The 27,923-nt window shown below is 49.5% G+C and overlaps 1 protein-coding gene across 12 annotated transcripts in view; it reads right to left on the bottom strand.

Moving 5' to 3' along the window:
• Positions 1-26,855, bottom strand: part of Macf1 (microtubule actin crosslinking factor 1) — a 345,150-nt gene extending 318,295 nt beyond the window's left edge. For 3 of the 12 annotated variants that reach the window (XM_060379622.1, XM_060379623.1, XM_060379626.1), the window contains exons 1-2: positions 26,721-26,855; positions 22,575-22,846 (exon numbers count right to left, since the gene is read on the bottom strand). In XM_060379622.1, the coding sequence (XP_060235605.1) occupies positions 22,575-22,794 (220 nt within the window). In that variant the 5' untranslated portion in view covers positions 22,795-22,846; positions 26,721-26,855. Of the gene's footprint in view, positions 1-5,857; positions 6,160-22,574; positions 22,847-26,720 lie in introns of those variants that run through there. The other 9 variants (XM_060379634.1, XM_060379627.1, XM_060379635.1 and 6 more) reach the window with 5 other exon arrangements.
• Positions 26,856-27,923: the final 1,068 nt, after the last annotated feature.

The raw sequence follows: 27,923 nt of genomic DNA, 5'->3' as shown, positions 1-27,923 counted from the left end.
CAACCCTAAACCTGAAGACAAAGACTCAGAGACCCCCCTGTAATGGAATCCCAAACAGAAAAGCTCAGTTTAATAAAAATGACATTTTATTAAAATTAACACAAAAAGTTAGAATTAACATTCTTGCATACTATGGCTCTCTCGTCCAAGCCAGAAAATCATAACTGCACCCAGCAGAAAATGGACAAAAGGTTTCAACTCTGATCAAAACCAGGAGGGAAAATGTAGTGGTTTGAAAAAAACAAAACAAAACAAAACAAAACAGCTCCCACAGGCTCATAAGGAGTGAGCTATTAGGTGTGGCCTTGCTGGAGTAAGTATGACTTTGTTAGAGGAGGTGTGTCACTAGGGGATGGGCTTTGAGGTCTCAGAAGCTCAAGCCAGTTCTCTTCCTCCTGCCTGCTGCTGTAGGACTCTCAGCTCCTTCTCCAGTGCCATGTCTGCCTGCATGCTGCCATGTTTCCTGCCATGAAGATAATGGACTAAACCTCTGAAACTGTAAGCCAGACCCAATTAAATGTTTTCCTTTATAAGAGCTGCATTGGTCATGGTGTCCCTTCACAGCAATAGAAACCTAAGTAAAACAGAAGCCATCCATAGTGGTACACAACTATAACCTCACTTAAAATCTCAGCACTGGGGAGGCTGAGGCAGAAAGATGGAGTACTAAAGGCCAGGCTTTTAAAATAAATAAATATTAAATAAAAAATAAAAATGTAAAAGGCTGGAAATGTAGCTCAAGGGTACAATACTTGCTTGGTACACAGAAGGTCCTAGGCTCAACCCCTGGGCATTTCTGTTCCCAGATGTACACTCTTAAGTGTTCTTTCCACCAAGACCTCTAAGGCCTGGAAGAGGCACTGAGAAGTAGCGGGATAACAGCCCATCACTAGTGGATCTCCCTGGCCCACGTTACATCGCTTGCTAGGCCAGCCCGGACCGAGGCAGTAGTTTCCATGAGCACTGCTAGCACATGCACACACGTTATTACTTCAGCAGCATGGTGTGGCCAGAGCTTGTGAGTTCCCAGCAGATGGACTTGACTCACTTTCTGCACTAATAGTGCCAGTGTCCAGAAGGAGCAATGAATCCTTTGTTCTATCTAGAAGCAATCTACTCCAACACCAGGACTTTGTTCTACAAGAAAACTTAAGAAACTGAGTTTACTTTTAACCAACGGTTTCTTCAAAACATTACTCAGGTAAGCAATTCCAAATCCTCAGTGCACCCTCTCCACTGTGTTAGCAAAATCCCATCATTTTGCAATACATTACTTTGTATAAAATTCTCAGAGACTTACATATCACAAAACTTCCCCATAACAAGGAGATAAGAAAGGTGCACATCTTTAATCCCAGCATTTGGGAGGCAAAGGCAGGTGGATTTCTGTGAGTCTAAGCCAAGCCTGGTCTATATAATGAGTTCCAGGCCAGACATAGCAAGACTCTACCTCAAGCAAACAAGGTGGAAAAAGTTTCCCATGGTTCAGAGCTGAAGAATTGTAAGGTACTTTAGTGCACACCTGTCCTTCAGAGGCTAAAAGCCAGCAATGACACTAACAATTGTGCATTACTAGCATTTTCACAAACTATCTCAATTAACTGAAGTCAGTACTGATTTTAAAACTTCCTCTGTGACAATGTAAACCCTCATCTAGAGCTGTGAAACCTGTGCTTGGACAAGACCCTGTTCCTAAATTTACCAGTCTTAGTAATACTACATGTATAAGATCTTATTATAAAGCTCAAATAAGATGACTATGAAAGGGCTTTGAAAATGTTGTGTATGTGAAAAATTTTAAAAACAGTGATAGCATAACATATGTCAACAGCTCGTCTATATTCTCATAAATACCAATAAGTCACTAACTGATTTTAGCAGATAAAAGATCGAAAGATAAAGAGTGAGTTAGCAATGTTTCTAGGGGATACAGCAGAAGTGCACAGCTATACTGGAGTCCAAATCTGAATCTAAAGCCTTTTTACTACTATCAAACTGTCTTGTCAGGTGTCAGAATGTGTATGCGTGTGTGTGTTTGTGTGTGTGTGTGTTCCTATGTCTGTGTGTATATATTTATGTATGTGTGTATTTATGCTTCAGTGTGCTTGCATCTTACGTGTAACTATGTAGTTATTTTCTGCAGCTACACATCAGTGCTACACATCAGTGCTACGTAGCTGCATTCAACCCTTGCACATGGTGAATACAACGCCAACAAGAACTCCAATTCGTAAGTGAACGCAGAAGTCTGTAAGCACCATAGAGTCGACATTATCCATGTTGACAAGTGACCATTTATTCCTAGCCCATGTTGGCACATGAAGACTTTAATCTTCAAAAGTTTGTGAAAACACAAAGTCTAATTCTGAACTGGCATGGTAGTACTAGCTGTAATCCCAGCATACTTCAGAAATAGAGACAGGAGATTCGGGAGCTCAAAGTCTTCGTCAGCTACACACCCAGTCTAGGCAGAGACTAGGCAAATCCATTAGCTAATTAATTTTAAAACTATAAGCTGGAATGGTAGTGTCAGGGTTATACAGTAAGACCCTGAACAAAACAAACAAACATAAGGACAAAGCCCAACCCTCCCATGAGGAGAGAGACCATCTTTGTCCTCAGCACTTATCACCATTTCATAATAACTTGTTCGTGTGTACCTTTGCCTTACTAGATATGGGTAACCAGGGCAGGAGCCAGACCTCATTCATAATCCAGTATCTCCAGTGTCCCACACTAACACTAGCAATAGAGATTTAATAGTCATTTGATGAGGGCGGCATTCTCTTGGTCGCTGCCCACTCTGAAATGTTAGCATCTAGTTCTCTAAGCCTTCTTGTTTATCAGCCAGCTATCTGAAACAGACTTTGGGATACTTGGGCATTTATGTCCATGCCAAATCTTCTAGCCCTGCCAAAACTATGCGCACTACCAACACAGGGTAACAATTGCCAAGCAGTTCTGCAAAATCCTGACAACCATTCCTAATAAAGTCGCTTTATAAGCAGCTCTCCTCAGTCCACACTGCAAACACATTACTTGCCCATGGGGCATGTATGCAGCCCAGAATGACAAGACTTCCCTTTCTCTATGAAAATCCTACTTTATTTTGCATGATAATTCTTCAAATTATTACAGCAAGGATGCAACTAATTTGGGGGCCTAGAATGAAGGTCTAGAAGCCAATAGCAATATCAGTTTCTCTCATTTCTCTCCAAAACACTATTATTATATATAATTATTTATTCATTTATTTTGGTCTTTGAAACAGAGTTTCACTGTGTAACAGCTCTGGCTGTCCTAAAATTCCCTCTGCAGACCAGGCTGGCCTCAAACTCACAAAGATCCACCTGCCTGGGCCTCCCAAGTGCTAGGATTAAAGGCATGCACCACCACCATTGCCCAGTAGCTTTTTTATCTTGAGATTTGGTCTCACTATGTATTCCTTGGCTAGTCTCTTGACTCAATGATTTACCGGCCTCTATCTCCCAGGTGCTGGAATTAAAGGCATGAATGCAAAAATGTTTAAAATTATTGTTTATATGTATGTGTGTGCCTGCATGGATTATGTGTACTAGATCTGTGCCTGGTACACAAGGACACCAAAAGAAGCTTGTCAGATCCCTGGAACTGAAGTTGCAAAAGGTCGTTTATGTCCTTAAGCTGCTACACTAGTGCTGGGAACTAAATCCTGGTCCTCGGCAAGATAAGTACAAGTTCTTCTCTGCAGAACCATCTCTCCAACCTCAAGGGTTTTTTTGTTTTTTGTTTTTTCTTTCTTTAAGACTGATAGGATGAGGACTGGAGAGATTGCTCAGCAGTTAAGAGCACCTGTTGCTCTTGTAGAGACCTAGGTTCAATTCCCAGCACCCATATGGTGGTTCCCAACTATCCATAACTGCAGTTCCAGGGGATCCAACGCCCTCTTCTGATGTCCTCCGGCATCAGGTACACATGTGATGCACAGCCATACATGCAAGCAAAACACTCATACACAAAAAATAAATGAATTAAAAATAAGTGACTTCACCAGGCACAGTGGCACACGTCTGTGATCCTAGCACTCTGCTAGGCAGAATCAGGCCGATCTCTGTGAGTTTGAGACCAACCTGGTCTACAAAGCCTGTCCTGAACAGCCAAGGCTACACAGAGAAACCCTGTCTCAGGGAGGGGGGGTGCCTTTAAGAAAGAAATAGGCCTGTGTTCAGAGAAGAATCAAATTTCTACACGCTGTAACAAAGTCCATCAAAGGAAACCAAACTGAATGAGATGGCTGAAAGTCTGAACACTGGTAGCCCATCCAGGAACAAGTCCTGCTTCCTCTTTCCCATAACAGGGGAGGCCAACTTCCTTTCAGCTAGGAGCCACCAGCAACTCGACCCAGGGAGGTACTGAGATTTCTTCCTATTTACGTTTTAATTCTGCTGGTTGAAAGCCGTCACGGCCAGAGACAACCGCAGCGTATCCTCCCTCTGAGCAGTGCAAAGCAAAAGCCTGGAAAGGAAACTTAATGGAACCATTCAGCGAGCGGCAGTTTTTCAATAAAGTTCAGCAACCTAGCCTAACCTCTTTGTGCCCTGAAATAATCCCCATTTCTTAAAGGAAGGACCACGGGGGGAGGGGGAGCTGACAGAAAACTCCCTGCAGGCAGGAAAACGGGACTACTTGCAGAAGCTGATGCAGCAAAAACAGAAGCCTTAGCGGGTCCGTTTTACCATTTCATCTGTTCCCCCCCGCCCCCCATGCTGCATTCCCAAGTAGAGCTCTAATGTCACCAGAAAAGGAGAGGGTAGGGGTGGGAAGAGGGTTTTACAGCTTTGTCATTAGTTTCCCTTGACTGGGTAGGTGTTGTGAACAAGCATGCTGGCCTCTGTCCGAAGGGTTGAACATTTCTCTCCTTTCAGGTAGAAGGAAAAGTCACAAGGGTCCCAGCGGGGGGCAGGGGTGGCTGAGAAGTTTCCGGGAAAATCAACCTCTCCGAGGAAAGCGCACACTGCAGTCCAGAGCACACGGCTAAATCAAAGCTGGGGCTCCAGGGCCACGCAACCCCCTGCCTTCCACTCGGGGCACCTAGGGCGGTTAGGGAAAGGCTGCCCGCAGCCTTGCTGGCCTGTCAAAACTTTCTCTGCGAGCACTCGGCGGAGGTTAGACATTAACTCGCTGAACTGCTTCGCAAGACAGCCTCCAGGGGCTGAAATCCGAGCTACGAGAGCAATCTTTATTTCTGAGAGGAGGAAAACACACACACACACACACACACACACACACACACACTAATAATAATATCTAGCCCCCTGCCTCAACCAGGCAGGCCCAGTCCTGGGGGTGGGGTGGGTGCCGTGGGGGTGGGGAGGCCTCGCCACCGAGATCTGCACCCTCGCGGGCCGCCCGACCCCCACGACCCCCGAGGGGGCTCGGCCACCTCGGCTCCCGCGCGACTCCTCCGAGAGCCGGGGAGACAAAAGCGGGCGGGCGACCCCCGGAGAGCCACCGCGGGGAAGCTCGCCCCGGGAAACCGAGAAGGGGAGAGCGTCTCCCCGGAGCCCAACTCCTCCTCCGCCGCGGAGTCCCACGGCAGCCGCTCTCCCGGGCCAGCTCCACGTCTCTCTCCTCCTTCGGATCCGGCCAGATAATAGAGCAAACAGTGTGGCCGGAGACAGGAGAGCGCCGAGCGCCCGCCGGGGAGCAGGGCTCGCGAGCTTTATCTCAACTCGGCAGGAGCCGGCCCCGGGCGCCGGCCGCCGGTCCCGGCCCGGCCCCGCGCGGGTGGGCGCGTCCCCCGGCCGCCTCCCCACCTGCAGCCGGCCCCGCCGCGGGCCTCGGGCTCGGGCCGGCGCCGCCCCGGCCCCAGCCTCACCTTTGTAGCGCTCCAGTACATCCTCGTACGCCTGCACGAACTCCTTCTCCTGGCTGCGGTTGGCCGGCTGCTGACCCGGCACGTAGCCGGCCATGGCTGCCCGCGCCGCGCTCTGCCCGGGCCCCGGGGGGCGCCGGCTCCGGGTCCGCGCGCTGAGGCGGCGGCGGCGGCGGCCCCAGCCTCGGCCTTTGTGCGGTTCGGCGGCAGCGGCGGCGGCGTCCTCGCTCTCTGCCTCTCGGCTCTGCGTCCGTCTCGCCCGGCCCGGCGGTCGCGCTCGGCTCCTCAGCCCGCTCGGTCCCGGCTCGCGTTTCCGCCTCCCCACCCCTCCGCTCCGCTCCTCCCTCAGCCCGCCCCGGCGCGACGGCGGCGGCGGCGCCTCCTGTCAGGAGCGCCAGGCCCGGCCGGTTCCCCGCCCCTCGGCCCGCCGCCTCCGCCGCCGGGCGCGTCCTCAGCCCGGCGGCTGCTGCAGCCTGCTGGGCCGGGCGGGCCGCCGACCACCGCCCGGGCGGGCCGCGGGGCCGGAACGCGGCCCGGTAGAGGCCGGCCGACGCCTGAGGCCCGCCGCCAGGAGGCCCCCCGCACGTCAGGACAGGAGGCCCGGCGGGCCGCAGCGGCCGGGAGACCCCCGGGCCGACCCAGGCTGGGCCGCAGCCCCACTCGGCGCTGCTCTACACCGGCAGCCGGGACAAAGGGGGGGAGCCACGGGCTGGGCCTGGGCGGCTGCGGGAGAAGGTCCTAGAGAAAACCTTGAAGGCAGGCGGAGAGCGAAAGACCGAGATGCCTCACACCCAAGGCCAGGCAGCTCCAGAACCAAGACAAGGGCAAGACCTGGCCAGGAAACGGCACGACCACAAAGAAGCCCGGGAACAAAGGGTTGTCCAGAAACAGGAGTGATGGCGAGGAGGACAGAGCCATCACCATAAAGTAAACCAGGCCAAGGAGCAGAGCCTGAGAAATGACAATTGAGAGAGCAATGAAAACAGGATTCTGACTGCACGTGGGGGGAGGGCATAAACCCAGGGGGGAGAGTGACCCAATAGGATTACTAAACTGTGACAGCCCAGAACGGAGCGACTCAGATCAAAAGGGAGAAATGTGGGAACCTGAGGCTGCACCAGGACTGTCAGGGAACAAAGAAAGGATTCTGGAGCAAAACTGGTTAGGGCAACACGAGGGAAGCCAATACCCAATTATTCTCAGCCCTCGAGAAAGAAAAAAAGGAAACGTAAATAGGACCAGTTTGTAAAGAGGTTCCCAGCGTCGTTGGGTTCTCTATTCAGTTGTGTATCATTCAGTCCCAATATTCCTGGGTTGGCTAGAACCAACAGCAGTGGATGAGGAATTCCAAGACTGGCACTGTAGCTCACACCTGTAATCCTAACACTCAGGGGGCTGAAGCAGAATTGCTGCAAGTTCAATGTCTGCCTGGGCCACAGAGTAAGACCCTGTCTGAGACAAAACAAACCGAACTTTGGTAACTGTAGATGATACTTTAAACCCACGTTCGGCTCATTCAACAGTCTTTGACTTGTTATTCAGGGAATGGGGAAGTGTTTGTAATAACTTACACTAGTAAATATCACAGCAAAGGCACATGAGCAAGAAGAAAAAGATTTCATGTGGCATTGAGCAACCAAAATTGACACTTGGGATTCCATTTCAGTTCTCATTCTTCAGAGTCTGAAGCAGGAGCCTCTTACCCCAGAGCAAGAACTGCAGCCTTGCACCTTGTGAGTAATGTTAAGTATTTGGTCAGCCATTGCTCAGCACATTAATAACAAGAAACAGAAATGATGCTTTTCGATAATGAGTGCAATCATGGCTTTCCACATCACTCCACAGTCAGAAGGCAGGTGAGCAAATAATTAATCAGATCTCTTCCCATCAATTTTTGCTGAGCTTCCCAAGCTCTGTACAGAGAGAGCCTGAAAGAGGACATGGAAGATCCGTGGGGTAAATGCTCATTTCTTCCCAGCTTTACTTTGTGCTTTAAAAAGAAAAAAAAAAAAAAACAACAAACTCCTAGTTCGCAGATTGAGGTCACCTGCTAATGAGCTCAGTCTACAAACACAAGGAGAATAAGTCTAAGCCGTATTTTTTCCTTAAGTAATAAAAGGCATTTAGTAGAGAACCCAAAATGAAGGAGTTGGTGTGGTGCTCAGTAGCAAGCGTTTGTTTTTTGTTTGTTTTATTTTGTTTTTGTTTTAACCAGCAGAGAGTACAGAATCGCCAATTCTGGAGCTGGTGGCTGTGTAGGTGCTGAGTCACTGTATTTTCTATACTATTTAATGCCAGTAGGACTGAGAAGGCCTGGATGCAAATAAATGCACACCCCAGGCCTCCATCCTTAACCCCCACACACAAACACCTACCTCCCCCCATCAGTTCACTGCATCGCACAGAAAAGTACCCCCAGCCCCATCCTAGGCCTGTTGCATGCACCAGTTTGTGAGCAGGTACCTCAATAATTGAGACTGATATTCACCAAAGCTTGGGAAATAACAGATGGAAGAGTCTACCTCACTAATCAGGTTCTGCGGAAAAACAAGAGACTAGGGAGGAGGAACTAGTAAAAAGCCAGGCATGGCAGTGCATGCCTTTAACCCTTGCACTCAAGAGGCAAAAGTGGGAGGATCACAGTGAGTGAGAGGCCAGCCTGGACTACAGAGTGAGGTCTAGGCTTGACAGGGCTACATACACAGTGATACCCTGTCCCCTCACTCCTACCCCAAACCCAGCAAAAAGAAAAACAGTAAAGCCAGGAGTGGTGGTGCAAGCCTGCAACCAGGGCATTCGGAAGGCTGAGGCGAGAGGACTGTAAATTTGAGGGCAGCCTAAACTATAGTTATATATAGCGACACCCAGCCTCAAAGAAGAAAAGGAAAGAAACCTGGTAATTAGGAAGACTGCTCTGGTTTGCACTGTGGCTAGAGTTCCCCTCTCCAACCCAAGTTGCTTTCTTGATGAAATTTGCATTTAAATACTTCCCTGAGAGTTTGAAGTAAAGCATTCTTCTAATGAATGGGAAAGGGGAAGTCCACATGTTTGGCTGATGTTCCTGTTTTATACAGAGAAAATTTTACTAGGCTAGAGGGAACAAAGCCTCTTGAGGGGAGGGAGTAAAGCCTACCAAAATGTGGGGGGGGGGGTTTGCTTTGTTTTTGTTTTACTTTTTTTTTTTTCCAAGCAATAGTTTAAGTTTATTGCCAAACCATACAATCCAGAAAGTTCTGACGCTTTCTCCAAAAGGAGAAAGGCTTGGGGGCCTGCTGTTGAATTTCTAAAGAGGCGGTGAACCTAGGAGGACATCTAGTGGGCGAGATAGGTAAGGCAAGAAAATAAACCTTTAGCCTCCCCTTCTAGTCAAGTGTCCCTCTCCCCAAAGCACTGACCCTCCTTCCAGCTTCTCAAATACGCTCTCTTATCTCAGAGCCCTCGTACCTGTTTTTCTCCAAAACTATGCCCTCTGTCGTTTCTCTCCTTTAGCATGACTCACTTCTATTCTTGGAAATTCTCAAGGGAAGCCTTCCTCAATTCCCCGTGTTCATCAGTAAGCATGCTGAAGCCCTATCCAGCCCTCCTTTTCACACTGTTAATGGTGTGTGTGAGTGCGTGCATGTGTGTGTGTGTGTGTGTGTCACACCAGTGTAGATGCCTTCGGAGGGTACAAGAAGGTGCCAGATCCCCTAGGGTTTTTCTATGTAGCCCTGGCTGTCCTGGAACTCTCAGTGTAGACCAGACTCAATGTAGACTGTAACTAATAGAGATCCAACTTGCTCTGACTCCTGAGTGCTGGGATTAAAGGTATTTGACACCACACCTGGCCTCCCTTTTATTTTTTTATCATGGGACAGTATCTCTCTAAGTTTCTCTGGCAGGCTTTGAACTTGCAATTCTCCTACCTTAGCTTCCCAAGTACCTGAGACTACAAACCAGCACACTATCTCCCCTTTATTTCTTTGTTATTGCATTTTTTGTTTATTTATCGCATAGGGGTGTGTATACAAGCCAAGGCATAAAAATGGAGGTCAGATATCAAAGTGTAGTCATTTGTTCTCTTCTTTAACCATTATTATATCTTTGAGACAAGGTCTTTATTGCTTCTTCCTTTGAAAGTTTTCACAATGTAGCCTAGGCTGGCCTTGATCCTGAGCTCCTTTTGCCTCAGCCTCAACTACAGGCAAGCACTGCCAACTTACCTTTTTTATTTTTTTTAAATTTCATTTTATATGCACAAATGTTTTGCCTGTGTATATGTTTGTGTACAAAACAGGGCCTACAGCAGTGCAGAAAGCAGAAAGCTTTGGATTCCCTGACACCGGCAGTACCCATGATTGTGAGCCACCATGTGCATGCTGGGAATTGAACCCAGGTCTATCCTCAAGAGCAGACAGTGCTCTTAGCCACTGAGCCATCTCTCCAGCCCCAGCCTTTCTAAAGCATTAGCTCTGTGTGTGAGGCCTGGGGCTTTTTCATTAGCATATGGCAAACAACACTGTATATTTAGAACACTCATCATCGGATGTTTAAAACTTTGATTGACTACCACAACATTAAAGAGTGAACCAGGTGATCCCAAAACACCGTTTCTGGCTTCTGACTAGGCTACATACAGTATTTAAGAACTTTGGGCTGAGAGTAGCTCAGCGGTAGAGTACCCTTAGCACGAAGAGACTTTAGTTCAATCCCAGCTCGCACAGACACACACGCTCACACAAATCCTATGTTCATTTCTTACAGCATCTGATACTTTGTGGGCAGCATTTTCCTCCAACTCTTTGCCTAGGAAGTTCACTCCCTCCTTCTCTAACTACTGAAATTCTACATGAAAGCTCACCCTCAACACATGAAGCTATTTTTAACCAGCACAGGCAGAAGTTGTTCATAATAATTCCACCTTTTAGTCAATTGGTGATGGAGCACACCTTTAATCCTACGACTCCAGAGGAGGTGGATCTCTGTGAGTTCGAGACCATCCTGGTATACAAATCGAGTTGTAGGACAGCCAAGGCTATTATACATAGAACCCTATCTCTAAAAACCAAACAAAATAAAACAACAACAAAAATTTAATTCAGAAGCTGGGCATAGTGGTACATGCCTTTAATTCCAGCACTCCCAAGGTCAACCTGGTCTACATAGTTCCAGGACAACCAGAGCTGTCCTATCTCAGGAAAAAAAGAAAAAGAGAGAGAGAGAAAACAAACTCAGGGGGTCAAGGGCTAAAGCCACTTCATTTGCAGATTGGAAAGAGAAGAGTGAAAAGTCCCATCTCCTCCTGTTGCTGTCCCTCTAGGGGTTTCTTCAGCACTTCTCCAACTTGGCTTAAGCAGCTCTATTTTCTATGTGTGAATGGATGCTTTATAAATACACTTGCCAATAGAGCATGTGTTTGTGTGTGTGTCTGTGTGTGTGTGTTCCTAGTATTCCTCTTTACAATACTATCAGCTGTGTCTGGTAGCAGGCAGGGCAGGGTCTGCTCCGTGCGATCACTTGGTGGGAAGCAAATTGCCAGGTTCTCATCTCAGAAGACTGAGAGTCTTAGGAGTCCTGCCTCCGGGTCCAGCCTCTCCCGCTCTGGCCAGTCCCAGACAAAATTGTTTTCTGCCTGGAAATCTAAGTTTTGCCCCAAGTCTCTTAATCTGCCCCAGGACAGCCAACTTTGCCTGCTCTTGTGCTGCCCCCTTCTGTTCTGAACGTACAGTATTCCTCATCTCAAAAGCCTGAATGGTGCCAGCCACCCAGGAAGAAGGTTCCCTGCTTACCCAGTAGCCCATCACCATGGAAACCCTCAAAATGGTTACCCAGATGGCTGGGTAACCATAGCAACTGGCCAAGTCGCACCACCTTAACTTCTCTTTAGGCTGTCTCCTCTGGCGTCTCAGAGCCACTGCCAAAGAATGCCCCATCCTTACTCCAGAGAATGAGTACAGTGACCCTTAACAAGCAACTATCCCAAAGAATGGAATGCCTCACCTGCCCGGGTGTCTCATGACACAGTGCGTAAAACACTCAAAGTGCTACACAGATGTGAGCTGTCATTATCATACTGTGCATTCACTCAAGCCTTAAATATAGGGTCTGCTGACAAGGCAGAATTCCTTCCATCTATGATCTTAAGAGTCTTTCACACATGAAAGACTAAGATTCTGTCTCAACTTCTTATTTTGTTTTTGGTTTTGCTTTTTGAGACAGTCTGTCTATGTAGTCTTGACTGTCCTGTGCTTCCCAAGTGCCTGGATTAAGATTTGCACTGTCACTCCTGGATTTCCTGTGTGTGTGTGTGTGTGTGTGTGTGTGTGTGTGTGTGTGTGTTTTCCTTATTTTTTGACGATAGGAGCAGGAGGGGTCTCGCTCTGTAGGCCGGGCTGGTCCCAAATTCACAGAGGTCCACCCGCCTCTGACTTATAAGTTCTGAGATTAAAGTTGTGCACTATCACGCCTAGCTCAACTTTCAAGTTTTGAGACTGAGTCCTCAAAATCAATTTTTGGGGTGCTCTCCTCAATTCACTGGCAGCATTCTAATTAAAGCCAAGGTCATGGGTGTGAAGTGTTTCAGGTACAACAGATACCCTGTCAAAAACCAGCTTCTGGTTACAGGACAGACACGCTGAAGCCTTCTCTGTGTGTTCTTGGAGAAGGAGCATGAATCTTGTCTAGAAGGATCGGGATCCCCAGGCAACACTAAGAGGGACACACTGCCCTGGGACTCAGCACTGAATACCTCCTGAGGCCTCCGGGCAGTGGCTCCAGCTCTCGTCTTCAGATGTGGACTCTGAAGTAGATAAACATATTAAAACCTAGGGAAGAGTGGCAGTGAAATAATGATGGTTGACAAGTGGGGCAGGAGATGGGGCATATAGCTCAGTTCATAGATTGCTTTCCTAGTATGCATGAAGTCCTGGGTTCAGCTCCCACTACTCTGTAAACTTGGTGTGACGGTACACATAACGCCAGAACTCTTAGTGGTGCATGCCTTTAATCCCAGCATTTGGGAGGCAGGGGAAGACAGATGTCCGTGGGTTCAAGGCCAGCCTGGTATACATAGTGATTTCAGGGAAAGCCAGAGCTACATAGTGAGACCTTGTTTCAAAAATGTGATGATGATAATAATAATAATAAGTAAATAAATAGTCCCAGAACTCAAGATGAAGACAGGAAGTTAGAGAGCCAGTTAAGATGGGCCTGTGCCACATGAGACTACCTCAAAAAAGACAGGGAGATGGGCACTGGAAGGGTGGTAATCTGTACTCTTAGCACTCAGGAGGCTGTGACAGAGGGATCTCAAGCACCAGCTCAACCTAGGCTACACAGCAAGACCTTGTCTCACAAAAGGATGGGAGAGGGGCCCAAGAGATGGCTTGAAGTTAAGGGCACTTGTTCTTGAGGAACACACGAGCTCAGTCCCTGGTACCCACAAGGTGGCTCCAACACTCATGTGGTAGCCCTAGCACTCACAGGTTGGCTCACAACCATGTGGAACTCCAGTTCCAGGGAATACAATGCCCTCTTCCAGCCCCTTCAGACTCCAGGCATGCACATGGCACACATACGTACATGCGATGCCAAGCATTTCATACATGTAAAAAATTTTAAAGGTGAAATTTTTGACATATAAGAGGCCCTATGCTTGATCCCCAGAACTACAAAAATATACAAACTTAAAAATATTTAAAGGCAGGCATAGCAACACAAGCTTTAAATCCCAACACTCAGTAAAAGCAGGCAGATCTCTGGGAGTTCAAGGCCACATCGCTCTACACTCAGAGTGTCAGGACAGCCAGGACTACATAGAGAGGCCCTGTCTCCAGCAGTAGTGATAAAAACATAGGCCAGCCAGGTGTGGCACATCCCAGCACTCAGGAGACAGAAACAAGTGGTTCCCTGAGTTCGAGGCCAGACTGGTCTGTAGGGTGACCAGGATAGCCAGGGCTACACAGAAAAACCCTGTCACAAAACAAACAAACAAGGAATATAGCTAGATAAAAAGAGAAAGAGATCTTGCATTGCCAGGCTTGGTGGTATATGCCTATAAGTTAGCATTCAGAAGACAAAGGAAGATGGTCAGGTGGTGGCAGTGCAGGCCTTCAATCCCAGCGCTTGGGAGACAGAGAAGCAAAGCACTGAGTTCAAGGTCGGTCTGGTCCAGCTCAGCCAGGGATACACAGAGAAACCCTGTCTTGAATTTTTTTAAGCCATTATTTTATACAATAGATACATGCTAATAAAAATAAGTAACTTGGGGAGGGGAGGGCAGGGAAAAGTATGTCATTGCCCAGCTTTTCTTTTTCAGTATTGGGACTGAACCTAAAGCCCTTTGCAGGCTAGGCAAACAGTCCAGCCCTGAGCTATGTCCCCAGCTGCCTTTTATATTTTTACTCTAAGGCAGAGTCTCACTAAAATTCCTCAAGCTGGCCTTAAACCATCAATCCTCCTGCCTCAGCCTCCTGAGAAACCTATAGCACCAGGCCTAGCTCTGAACTTCCTTTTACATAACTATGACAGCAGGATGGGGCACATGGAGAGAATAAGATTCATCATTATTCCTTCTTTCTTTCCTTCCTTCTTTCTTTCTTTCTTCCTTTCTTTCTTTCTTTTTCCTTCTTTCCTTCTTTCTCCTTTTCCTTCCTTCCTTCCTTCCTTCCTTCCTTCCTTCCTTCCTTCCTTCCTTCCTTCCTTCCTTTCTTTCTTTCTTTCTTTCTTTCTTTCTTTCTTTCTTTCTTTCTTTTTGAGGCAGGGTCTCTGTAGCTCAGGCTAGCCTAGAACTCACTCTGTAGACCAGGCTGGCTTGAATTCACAGAGATCCACCTTCCTCTGCCTCATGAATGCTTTGTTTAAAGGTGTGCACCACCAAGGCCAGTTATGATTGGTAATTCTTGTTTCTGGGTGATGGGTATTCAGAATACCATTCTCTTTGCTTTTGTATCAGTTTCCTGGGGCGAGCTTCCCTTTGGCATCAGTTGGACCTGAAGCACAGTACTGGGTAACTCCATGGGAATATTGTGCCTGTGGGGCTTCAGAGACACCATGCATACTGACAATGCTGAACCCCAGCTTCCCAATAGCTTGCTGGACAACCCCAGACGAGTTGCTTAGTTTTTCTGTTGCAGATAGCAGTGGTTTCCCAGGGTTCTGTGGGAATGAAATGACATGTGTAATGGCCTGGTTAACGTTTAGGCTCAGCAGCAGCACAGCCAGGGCCAGCTCTCAGGAGCTCCCAAGCTGGGTCCAGCGTTCACTCCTTGACCCACCCTCTGTCCCTCTGTGTTTTTTAATCCTTAACTTCCACCAACTGTTCTCTTTTCATTTTCCTCCCTTCCTACTGAGGGCAAAGAAAGGAGAGAAAGAATAAAAGCTCAACGGGCATGCCCTCTCTCTTCTGGATGCTCCAGCAAGCTCCTGGTTCTTTTCTAAATCCCAGATCAAAGGCTTTCATTGCTCTGGGTCCCAGATGGGCACGTGCAGGAGGAGGTTCTCTCCCCACAGAACTTCCACAGATTTTTTTTTTTCCAGCTTAAGCTCAATACAGCTCAAGCTGCATCCTCGCTGCTTTCGTGGGTGGTAGCTGGACCCTGAAGCCCAAGCTGAGTCTTGAATAAAATAACTAAAGGAACATTTATGGAGTCAGCAAGTACATGACCAATGAAAGAGGAAGGGAGTAAATCAGCACATTCATAGGCCAGTGGCAATGTGTGTGAGTGAATCAATGACACGAGGGGACTAGCCAATATAGACAAAGGGTCACCTGTAGAGCTGACACAGGGTCAGGCGGCTTGTGCCCTGGATCTCATACACTTTGCAAGACTCTGAAGCACCTCTCTTGCACCCCAATTTTAACAATTAAAATGTGGGGACCGATCAAGTTAGCAAGTTTTTTAGTATTGCAGGGTCCCCAACTGAGATATGCAAAGCCATTCCCTTGCATGAATGAATGGGAGAGAAAATAACTGTGGAAATGAGCAATTGAAGGAGAGTGTGCCCAGAGACACTCTCAGAGGCTCTGAACAGAATCTACCCCTTGACCATAAAGTAAAAACTTCTAGGGTAGGAGTGGAGCACAGCCCATAATCATTCTTCAAGTTACAGGGCCTTCACCTCTTTTTAGCAGCAACCTTGGTCCAATGAGAGATCCCAGCTAGGAAGGCCCCTTCTGTTCCTTCAGAAGAGTCAAGGCAGAGCCAGGAATCTGGCCTGCTTCTGCTCTGATTGCTACAGGCAGTCTATAAAGCCATACCACAGCAGGTCTCAGCTATAACTATAAGAAAAGGTGCCAGATGGGCTCAATATAACACTTGGAGATGGTGGATAATTAAATCTCACACCCAGGGGTGGTCACAGGCCTTCCTGAGGTGGAGTACTGCTAGAGTGGAGACAAGTGCAGTTCTGGATCCTATTATGGTCAGTTCTTCTAGTGGTATCTCATCTCTAAGAAATGACAGCCTTCCACAGTCCCCAAAACATCCACTCCCTCCTCTACATTCCTAACCTTCAGGACAGACAGCCCCAAGCCAGACTGCTATTGCTCTGTATTACCTGGAATTCACTTGAAAAGCATGACGGGAAAACAATGACATAAAGACAGGATTGTACATCGCAATGCAGCGACAACCTCCTCCCTTACCAGCTGGGGTCCCAAAGGGACCCTGAGCCTCAGGGAAAGGACAGCTTGGCTGTCTTTTTTGCCGCTTGCACAGAATTCTGCCCACGTGGTCATTTTTTATCCCTCCAGTGAATGTGACCCAGATTTACTTTCAAAGCACTGCAGCTGAGCTGGTGGTGTCTAGCTACCGTTCACTCTGCCCCACTTTCCCAGGCCTCTCCTGCTATTGAAACCAAGCTTCAGGATAGAGCCAGGGACTCACCACACACAGTCAGGAGCAAGACGAGGCAGGAAGAGAAGGAGCCTTCTTGGGTACAAAGCTCCAAAATGCTCGGGGTGAGAAAGATTGCCTGCCCTAGAACATGGCTTCCCAGCAAAATTATTCTTTAGGGTCCCGTTTCCTATTCCTACAACCCTTGATTCCATCTTTGGCTTAGCCAGAACAAAGTATTTCCATCTGCTCTCTGACAAGGCCTCAGAAGGAACAAAAGAAAATGACAGGAGTGGCAAGCTCAGGCCCATTCCTTGCTGGCCTAGGAAACTGCTGGCCTCCTGCAGCCTTCCCTGTCTCTTTTGGTTGCTATCCAAGTAATAGGAAAGATCACACCAAGTACAGTAACAGGCAAGGAAGCCTCATCAGTTGGTTCTGACCCTCATTCAGTGGTCCCTAGAAGCAGGAATCACAGCCACCCTTTTACAGACAAAACTGAAGCTCCCACAGTAAAGTCATTTGGCTAGATGTCCTGACTCTGTATACAACTGTTATAGTAGCTCCTGGTACATAGCTGGGGCTCAGTCTTTTCAATGGATGGATGGATGGATGGATGGATGGATGGATGGATAATGGATGAATGAATCTGCTGTCCTGGAGTAGCGTTGCATGGACAAAAAGGAGAAGCAGATGCCTTTCTGTGAAGAACATGACAGTGTTCTCATGACTGTCTGTCAGGGTCAGAAAAGCAAGATGCTACTCCTGATTATAAGATTATAACAAGGTGTGAACATTGAACCTGGGAACAAAGCTTGAATGTAAGACCCAGAAGGGTTAGGAAGAGATACATGGTCTGATAGGAGAGATCAGAGGCAGCTTCCCGGAGAAGGATCTAAGGGAGTGGATGTTGGGAACAGCTCAAATGAATGAGCAGTGCTTTCTATGCTGCTGCCAGCTGGTTAACCCAGGCTGTGTGCATCCTTAGCCTGAGTTCTTGTGTGCCCAGCTTTCATGACGTAATCAATTTCTTTCCTTCCACCCTCTCAACTAGACTGATTTCCATGAAGAAAGGACCACATCTTCAGCTATCTTTGAATATCAATGACAAAAACAAAACAAAAACAAAGAAACAAAAAAGGGGGGGTAGCATAGGAATGTGTTTTGAAAAACAGAACAACGGGCAGTCTCCTTATGGGCAACAGACTTGCAGCTTCGGCTCCCTAAGTCAGCTCACTTTTCTAACTAATCAGAAAAGCATAACTCTTTCCTTCGTTCTCTTGGCCATTGAAGGATGCTTTCCCTGGCACTTTGGGCTTCCTTACTCCTTCTCTAAGCTCTCCTCCCCATGTGGCTCCCTGCGTCACATGGCAGACCTCTAGGCAGGCTGAACTCAAACACCATGGCATTAATGTATTAAATAACAAATGATAGCTATAAATTAAATATTCTTAATGTAACTGGCAAGATTTCAGAGCAGAATTGAGTAAAATGAACTTTGCAGTATATCAGATGAAGCTACAGCCCAGGCACAGACTCAGTACCACAGTATGGGCTAGGTTGGCACAACTCAGGCATCATGGCATTTCCCTTTCTCCATGCTCCTCCCCCAGGCAGCTGCTGAGATTTACATCTTGCCTGCACTGGGGATTTTCTTGTAGGTTCTAATAAAATGTTCTCAACCTTCAAAAGACAAAACAAATCAAACAAAAGAGCTGGGCTTGGTGACACATACCTGAAATACCTGAAACCCATCTCTTGGTACGTAGAGGCAGAAAGATGATATTTCAAAGTCAGCCTCTGTTACACGGATTGTCCCAGGCCAGCCTGGGCTGTAGGAGTCCCTGTCTCAAACAAAACAAAACAAAAGCCCAGAAGGGCCTAAATACGTGGTGTTAAGTGGATACTATCTATTTGATGAGTGGAAGGCGATGAATCCCTTTTGCACCAGCCCTGCCCTGGTCAAAACAAGACGCTTGACCGGTATCTGCAAAAACCTAGTCATAACTTTACAAATCCATAATGCCAAATGTGAATGGTGCCCCCTAGAGTTATACGGTTGTAAAAACACACAATACCTATTTTCTTTACCTGTCCCCTATAGGCCTCAAAGAATACAGCATTTTTACTGCTCTTCCTTTCTTTTTCTTCTCCTTATTTCTGTTATTTTTGGTTTGTTTTTTTTTTTTTTTTGAGACAGGTTTCTCTGTGTAGCCTTGGCTGTTCTGGAACTCACTTTGTAGACCAGGCTGGCCTCAAACTCTCAGAGATCTGCCTGCCTCTGACTCCCCGAGTTTGGGATTCAGGCCTGCAACACCTCACCCAGCTTTCCCTTTTCTATTCTATGGGGTTGTATACCCCATTAAAATATCTTGCCCAGCTCCCCCACTTCCTTACTGACACCCCCCCCACCCATGAGTAAGAATAGTTATTACATCAGAGAAGAAGCAACTGAAAGGTCTCGGGTGTAGAGTTTAAGAAAGATGCTGGGACAGACTGTTGGCTCTCTCCATTTTTGTCACTGCCTTCTCCTTTTTCTGTAGGCCAGGATCTTGAGGCTGCTCCCAGCAGGGAATTGGAAAGCACGGCCAGCTATTTAAATTGCCACCTGCACAGGAGTCTGACTGGGCCAGGTTGCCTAAGAAATAGGAATAACCTCATGCTTGGAATAACCTAGATCTGTGCCTGCCAGTCTTATGTGACTTGAGGCAGATCCCCAAGGCCTCGGGGCATGCATCCTGACTAACTCACAGCCTTTTGAAATCACTGTACAAACACTAAACCTCTCATAACTGCCTCTCGTACATTTCAGAGGTGCTAGGCTCTAGGAGTTGAGGACAGAGCTGGCAAGGAGGGAGACAAAAGGTAAAAAGGGGGTGTGGGACACAGAAGGGGGTTGGGGGCAGCGTCTGGGAGTCTGAGGAGTCTGTCTTGTAAAACAGCTGTCTCAGCCCTGACTTACCTCTCTCTAACATGGTGACCAGTTAGGGACTTCTCATCAGCCCCTCAACCAAAATTGGGGTCCTAACACCTGCTCAAGACACCAAAAAGGGGTGAGGGACTGGGGAAAAAAAATCTACGTTTGGCGAGGCTGGTTCTGACACCTCCCGCTTAGCTTCATAACCCAAAACCTGGAGGAGGAGACAATTACACAGGACACAGCTGCTTCCAGTGTGAGCCCGACTTCACTTCCTCCCAGAAGGCAAGTTCTACTCTAGGGAGCTTCAGAGCATTCAGGGTCTCCCGGCACCCCTGCACCCACACGTGGGAGTCTCCCCAGAGGCAAGGCTGCCTATTCCATTACTCCGGTGGAGCCCCCACAACATTCTAAAATCGTATGGAGACTTCAGCCAGATGCTAAAGTAGCAGTCTTGCCTGCCTCTGAGGCCTCTCCTCTCTCCTGCTAAAGAAACACACCCAACTGCAGCGCTGCTATTTTTAAACATGGCAGTTTCCCCATCTCCAGCCTCATTGGTCCAGCCCCCTCCCCAAGACAGTCATTGGTGGTGTCAGTGTGCGAAGATCAGCATGAGGCGAGAAGCAAAGCACAAATAACACAGCCCAACACCTACCCAGCCCTTTGCTCAGCTGACCTGGCAGGGTCCTGAGGGCCTTTGCCTGAGGATTAGGCCCCCTTGATTCCCCTTGATGTATTGCCTAGACTAGAATCTTAAACAGCAGAGCCTTCTTGGAGAAGACTTGGGAGAAATTGTCACAAAGCCATCTAGAACTGTGTGTTAGTGAGGGAGGATGGGTTAGGAAGTATAAGGAAAGGAAAATGATGCATCCACTCTGCCTTCAGGAGGATGAAATCTCTGTGACTCAGAGGTCCTTGAGTTATGCCCCTTCAAGGCTGGAGGCAAATAAACCCTTCCTGCATTCTAGGGCCTGCTCCCAACCTTGTTAGTAGCTGATCTTTCAGGGCCGAAACACTTGAGAAGGACTTCCTCCAAGGCCTTTTTTTTTTTTTTTTTTTTTTTTTGCCCACCAGCAGTTCAAACTGCAACCTGCCTGCCAAGGTTCTTTGCTGTCTCCTTCTCTCCTTCTCCAGGGCTCACTCCTGCACCTTTCCTGACCCACGAATCTACATAATCCCCTCCCTTCACACCACGGCCTACCGCCTGTCCCTCATCACATTCTGCCACATATCAGCCTCTGAACACTTCTTTCACTCATTGGTGGGTCACTCCTTACTTGGCGATCTGTAGCACGCCCAAGGTCCCACGTAAGTGAAGATCAACACATAAAATAACTCACAGCACTGAACTGCTCAGTTGTGAGGGAGTTATGAGCTCCCTGTGGGTTAACTGTTCTGCTGTGCAAGGGAACAAACAGGAGGAGAGAAGCCTGAATGTAAGAGTGGAGGAGGAGACTTTGGACACCACTGGGGCAGTGGGGTTAGAAGGGCTGGTACTCAGGAGTGGAGGAGGAACAGCCAACATCTTGCAGAGAAGAAAATTAAAGCCTAGAGGTTTGTTCCCACGAGCTGCATACCCGGAAGGGCAAGGGAGCCACTGCACAGTGCTGCAGGGCTATGTAGAAGTGCTGCCTGGCCAGCGGGTGAAGCGGGAGAAGCGGGAGAGATAGAATGGGGCCTGGTTTGGGGTGGGTCTTAATGTTGGAGCCTTTATTTCACAGGCAACGAGGAGCCAGAAATGGGTTCTATGCAGTTGGGTATAACAGGAGCAGGTTTGCACTTTAGAATAAAATGCTCTGAAGGTCATGTGGAAGAAGAAGGAAAAGATCGAGGGAACCAGAACCATTAGGTTGCTCAGAAGGTCCGGGTGAAGGAGGCAGGTGTGTTGTCTGATTGACACAAGCAAACGGCAGGACTGTCTTTGGCTAGGGACTGAGAGCTGAAGGCTTCACCGGATGAGATGCAGTGCTTCTCTGTCTTTCTACACGCATGGTGACACCAACATCAGCTGAGACGCTGAGCACACCTCAGGGAGACAGCTCTGGGTGCCTCCCGTGAGGCAGCTCTTCTTATTAAGTCAGACACTGTGCTAGGGGTTGGAGAGATGCTCAGCAGCTAAGAGCACCGGCTGCTCTTGCCGAGGACCCAGGTTCAGTTCCCAGCACCCATCATCACCTGGAACTCTTTGCCTCATCTGAGACCAAAGCTACGCTCCTAAGCACCACTGCTTGCAAAGGGCAGGCAGGCTCCTCCGGACAACGGGAGGCAGCTCCTAGCCCTCAGTCCAAGTTACTGGAGAACCTTCAAAGGGCTGTATGAATAAAATCGGCTTCTCTAAAGACCTCCTTATAAGGAAATAACACAATGGAAATCAAAAGCTATAATGATCATTATAGCACCGTCTACCACAGCAGAACAGTGGAAAAAGAATAGTACTTAGAAAAACCACAAAATATACACAGCCTTTAATAATAATGATAAAGTCTGAGTTGGGTGTGGCGCATGCCTTTGATCCCAGCACTCAGGAGGCAGAGGCAAGAGGATCTCTGTGAGTTGGAGGCCAGCCTGGTCTACAGAGTGAGTTCCAGAATAGCCAGAGCTACATAATGAGACAAAAAACAAAAATAAATTAAAAAATAACCCATAAAGGCTGAGATGTAAATCAGAAGATCTTTTTAAGGGAAAATGAAGAGACAGAGCCACCCTGGAACATAAGCCATGGAGGTAACTATTATATACAGAAAATCCAGCTGAATGGAAAAAACACAGGCGGAAAGGTACAGAAATGAGAATAGGCCTCATTCAGCCCAGGAGAGACAGGGTTTGGGGGCTTTTCCTTCAGGTTTCTCTTGAATGTCCTTTCATCATCTTTGCAACAATGATAATCTTAACAACAAACTAGAGTCCAGCTGAGTTGGCTGGTGCGTGCTGGCCCGCACCCTTCCTTCAACCCCACAGTCCCACCGTTCCCCTAGCCGGAGACCTCGCTTACCGGCGACTCTGACCACGGCACGCTCGGCAGGGTCCAGCACCGAATCCTGGCTTTTCCGCTTCTTCTGCTCATGAAGTGGCAGGTTCCAGGGCAAGGTGTCCCCAGGGGGACAGGGAGACAGGCTCCCTGACCGCTCGCTCCGGTAGGATCGCTCGCTGCGGCATGACCGCTCGCTCCGACAGGATCGCTCGCTGAGCGTTTCTTCGTCAGAGGAAGACATGGCCCAAGCACGGGTGGCTTCAGGAAGGACTAGATGTCCTGGGAGAAGGGATCTGGAGGAGAGAGGGGCGAATGTGAACACAACGGAAGGGTCACATGAGGAACGCGGAGACTTGGGTCCCTACTCCTGCCTCTGCTCCTAACTTGACCTCTTTACCTACCTGAACCCCAGTTTCTTCATTTAGAAAATGAAATAACACATGCCAAGACAACTTTATGGAGCCTAAGGGAAAACTATATCAGGCAACAGACATACAGACATACAAGAGCAAGCACTTGGGGCTGGAGAGATGGCTCAGTGGTTAATGAGCACTGGCTGCTCTTCCAGAGGTCCCAGGTTTGATTCCCAGCAGCCACACACACAGCCGCTCACAACTGTCTCTAACTCCATTTTCAGGGGATCCAACACCCTCACACAGGCATACATGAAGGCAACACACCAATGCACATTGAATAAAAATAAATAAATAAAACATTAAGAAAAAAGAGCCATCTCTTAGGAGATAGAGGGGGAAGGATCAAGAGTACAAGGCCAGCCTCGGCTAAACAGTTTAAAGCTATCCTGGGCTACATGAAATCTTGTTTCAAACAAGTAGCTCATGCTTGTAATCCCAGGGCTTGAGAAACAGAGGCTGGAGATACAGTTAATAGCACTGGCTACTCTTATAGAGGTCCTCATTTCTATTCCCGGTACCAAACAGGGATCTGATGCCCTCTTCCAGCCTCTGCAAACACCAAACATGCAGAGGGTACACAGACATGCAGACAAAACACTCACACACACAAAAGTTAATAATAATTTCCCCTTTAGGGGCTGGAGAGATGGCTCAGAGGTTAAGAACACTGACTGCCCTTCCAAAGGTCCTGAGTTCACTTCCCAGCAACCACATGGTGGCTCACAATCATCTATAGTAAGATCTGGTGCCCACTTCTGGTGTGCAGGTATACACGCAGACAGAACAATGTATACATAATTAATAAATAAATCTTTAACAAAAAATAATTTCCCCTTTAATAATCAAGATGAAAAAACAAGAAAGGAAGGCAGAGAGAGAGAGGTAGGAGGATTCCCACAAATTTAGGGTTAGTCTACATCTTGAGTACCAGGTCAGCCTGGAATACAAAGTGGAGAGAGAGAGCTATAAATCTCCCTCCCCACGCCTAATGCTGGATATTGACATGCTAGGCAAAGGCTCTACCCCCTGGGTTACAACCCTAGCCTCAAATCCTTATAAATCATGAACACTGTCTGGCTGGCTATGGTCCCAGCACCCAGGAGCCTAAGAGGCTGAGACAGGAAGGTCTGGAGTTCAGCGGCTGCCTGGGCTATGTGGGGAGACCTTGACTCTAACAAACAAACAAGCAAACTTGGGCTATAGAGAGGATAGTGAAGAGAGCATGCCATTCTTGTAGGAGACCTGACTTAGGGTCTCAGCACCCACTTCAGGTTCACAATGACCTGTAACTCTGGCTCCAGGGCTCTGACGCCCTCCTCTAGCCTCTTCAGGCACCCGTGCTCATATGCACATATCCATACACAAACAACACGAACATACACAGAGTTTAAAATAATAAATTTTTAGCCAGGCATGGTAGAGCATGCATGTAATCCCAGCACTCAGGAGGCAGAGATAGACAGATCTCTGTGAGTTCAAGGCCAGCCTGATCTACATGGCAAGGTCTAGGCCAACCACAGCTACTTAGTGGGATCCTGTCTAAAAACAAGCAAAAATACCGTGTGAATGTTAGCTCCTATTCCTAATAGCCAAGCAGACCCATATGAGTTCAAATTCTACTCTCTCATTAGCTGTATGGCCCTGGAGAAGCCATTTAATCTTGTTACCCTCGACATTCTCATCTATAAGATGGGAGTGATGTTAGTGTTCTTTGCAAGAACTAAGCAAGATCCTGCCATTTGAAGCCAGGTACCTAGTCAGCATCCAATACAGAATATATTATTACATTCCCCTTCTTACCTCCCAGGAATGCTATACGGATAAAATGGGACAGCAGATGGGAAGTATTTTCAAAAGCTAACACACGATCTCACAGGGAGGAAGGAAGAGAAGCATGAGCTAGAATAGGTGGAAATTCCCGATTTCTCCTGCACACAGATCAGACACAGCACTTAAACCTGAAGCAAAGCAGACCTGGTCCAGTCACCTACAACTGGTGAGCTCAGGGTCAAGTCACTCCACCTTTTGGAGACTCAGTTTCATCATCTGCACAGTGGGGGAGGGGCAACAAGTCTCCTTGGAGGATATTTTAAGGACACCGTGAAATGTGCATGTAAACTTAGCTGGTGCCGTGTATGTCACGCAGCAGGCATTAGATAAAATATTCATTGGAATACATCACACAGCATGGGGGCAGGGGTGATGGGAAGGACCGCCAGCTTTTCTGGTCAGTATGCTCGTGGAGGGAGAAGAGTGGAGACAATTGTTCCAAGCCAGCTGGGCTCCACCAGCCAGACCGGGCAGCCTTCCCTCAGCCAGGCCCAGCTCCCTGCCCGGAACCATCTGCTGCGCATGGCCCACCACCCCAAGGGTTCTCAGAGCCAAGCCGGCGCATGCCTTCAGCTGTCAGCCCTCCTACAAAGCTCCAGCTCTAGCTCAGGTAGGTAGTTCTGTCGCGGCTCTAGAATCCAAGGAGAGCAAGAGCTGTCAACTTTCCTTCACGGGGAATCAGGGAACATCTATACACAGGGCTGCGCAGGGCAGGGAAGTGGCCTAGATGGCTGGGTCGCTGGCACAGCTCCTCCCGGGTTCTGGGAATCTCGGCTGAGAAGCAGCAAGAGGCAGAGACTGTCTCCTGCGGGTCCCTGACATCTCCCCCAGAAGCACAGGACTCAGACGACAAAAGAAGCATCTCACGGTGCAGGGGAGCTCCACGACACCCCCAGCAGACAGAGAACAGCCCTGCCAGGGCATTCCTGTGCCGGGGCGTGCGGCGCTTCCCACGGAACGCCGAGAGCCTGTCTTACCAGAGTCGAAAGGACCCAAGGACCGGCCTAGCTTTGCCCTTTAAGGTAGCACACATCCCCTCCCCACCCCCCAGTCTCACCATTACCTCCCTGTACCTCCCTCCCACCCTTTTTGTCCGGTTAGGTGCTGAAGCGACAGCCCCAGCCTCCAGGTAACTCAGGCCACGAGCCCATCCCACCCTCAGCGCTGGGCAGGGGACTGCCCCTCCTCTCAGACCACCTGCTTCATCCCAGAGCCGCCCCTATCCCCTCCTAGACGCCCATTTTTACTACAAAGGCCGGCAAAAGCAAGGCCTCCTCCCTGAGAACCCGGGCCCTCCTCGGCTCGATCCGGCTCGGTGACAGTCCCACACACTCACACCTGTGTGACCTCCGGGCTTCCGCCCGACTCCTCCTCAATCACTCCGGTCACTCCATCCATCCCGGCTCCGAAGGAAAGCGCGCCCACACACCCCCCCCCGCTCCACCACCTCCCCCAGGCATGCGGAGGGTCCCCCAGGCCACCTGGGTCGCCTTCAGGCATCTGCCCCGGCACTGACAGGCTGCGGCCCTCCCCACCTCCCCTCCACCCCCACGGCGTGGGGGAGGGGCGGCCCCGGGAGCCGCAGGCGGCGCGGGTGGGTCCGCGTGCCCGCCGCGCGCGTGGCTGACAAAGAGCGGGGACGCGTGACCGAGGATCGGCGGGGCGTCGGTGCCGGCGGCCGATCCCGGGGAGCCCTGCCCGCTCCTGCGGGTCCCCCCTCGCGCGCCCTAGTTCCCCCCAGGACACACGCCTCCCCGGGCCCGGGCAGCGGCAGCCCGAGGGGACCCGGGCGCCCCCGCGCGCGCCCCGCACTCCCCGCGCTGCAGGTGCGGGGCCCTCGCAGCCTGTCACCCCGCGCGCCGGCCGCCCCGGGGCTGGGGCGCGGCCGCCGGGGCTCGGAGCAGCGCCGCGCGCGCCTTACCCTGCGAGCGCGAGGAGGAGGCCGGCGGCGGCGGCGGGCGGCGCGGCGCGGCGGAGGGGAGCGGCTCCCACAATGGCCGAGCTCGCGGCGCCGAGCCCCCCGCCCCCCGCGCCCTAGCGGCGGCGGCGAAGCCGAGCCCGCGCAGCCGCCCAGCCCGCTCCCCACCCCCGGCGCCGGCGCCGCCCCCCGCCCGGCACCCCGCCCGCCGCCGCCGCCGCGCCCCTCCGCACCCACCTCCCGCCGGCCCTCCCCTCGCTCCGCCGCCGCCGCTCCGGGCGCCCGTTCTCACCCCGCGGTCCCCGCCCTCTCCGCCCCCCGCCCGGGGCCGCTCGCTCGCTGACCCCGGCCCGCCCCCTGGAGCTCTTCTCGGCCAGTCCCACGAGGACTCTCCCAGGCTCGGGCGCCCGGCCCGGCCCCGGCTCTGGAATAACCCCGGCCTGCTCTCCTGCCCACTTCCTCTCAAACCACATTCTGTCACCACTCCTGGGACCCCTCTTGGAGAAGGCCCTGGGGGAACTGAGTCCAGGAGGGACGAGGAGGCTCCGTTTCCCCGAGGGGTAAAGAGAAGGGGAACCAGGCCCCAGAAGAAAATCCGGTCTCTTGGTTAATTAGGGAGACTTACAGCCAGTGCCTCGCTCGCTCGGCTGGAAGAAGCTTCTTCCACCGATAAGACACTGATTAAGCTCCTTCTGCACTGGGGTACCTCTTCCGGTTACCGTGCCAAGTGCTTCACCTGGTTAAAGACAGAGGTAGATTTCTTCTCGGTCGTTCATTCATCCAATTATTCAACAAATATGTGTTGAGCATCTACACCCTAGTTACTGAAGACACGTAGCTGAGCCGAACGCAACTGATCCCCGCCCACTGGCTCCGTTGGGTTTACAGTCCAGCAGGCAAATCGATGAACCATAAGGCATCACCTATGAATGCAAAACTAAAGTCAGATGATTTGCTCAAAGGTCCCCCGGGGAGGTAGAGGATCACAAGTTCAAAGCCAGCAGAGACCCTTGCCAGAAAAATAAAGCCCTGGGGGACACAGAGGCCGAGGGAAGGGAATCAAGGATCAGGAGTTCAAGGTCTACATACAGGAGATCCTGGCTCAAAAAAAAAAAACAAACAAAAAACAAAAAAAACAAAAACAAACAAACAAAGAAGCTGCAACACATTATAAATGCTAGCTATATATAACTTTTATAAATCCTA

Source organism: Meriones unguiculatus, chromosome 3 (genome assembly GCF_030254825.1).
Source record: "Meriones unguiculatus strain TT.TT164.6M chromosome 3, Bangor_MerUng_6.1, whole genome shotgun sequence".
In the NCBI taxonomy this organism is placed as follows: domain Eukaryota; kingdom Metazoa; phylum Chordata; class Mammalia; order Rodentia; family Muridae; genus Meriones; species Meriones unguiculatus.
The sequence above is the reverse complement of the archived record's forward strand: the minus strand, read 5'-3'. Positions and strand labels throughout refer to the sequence as shown.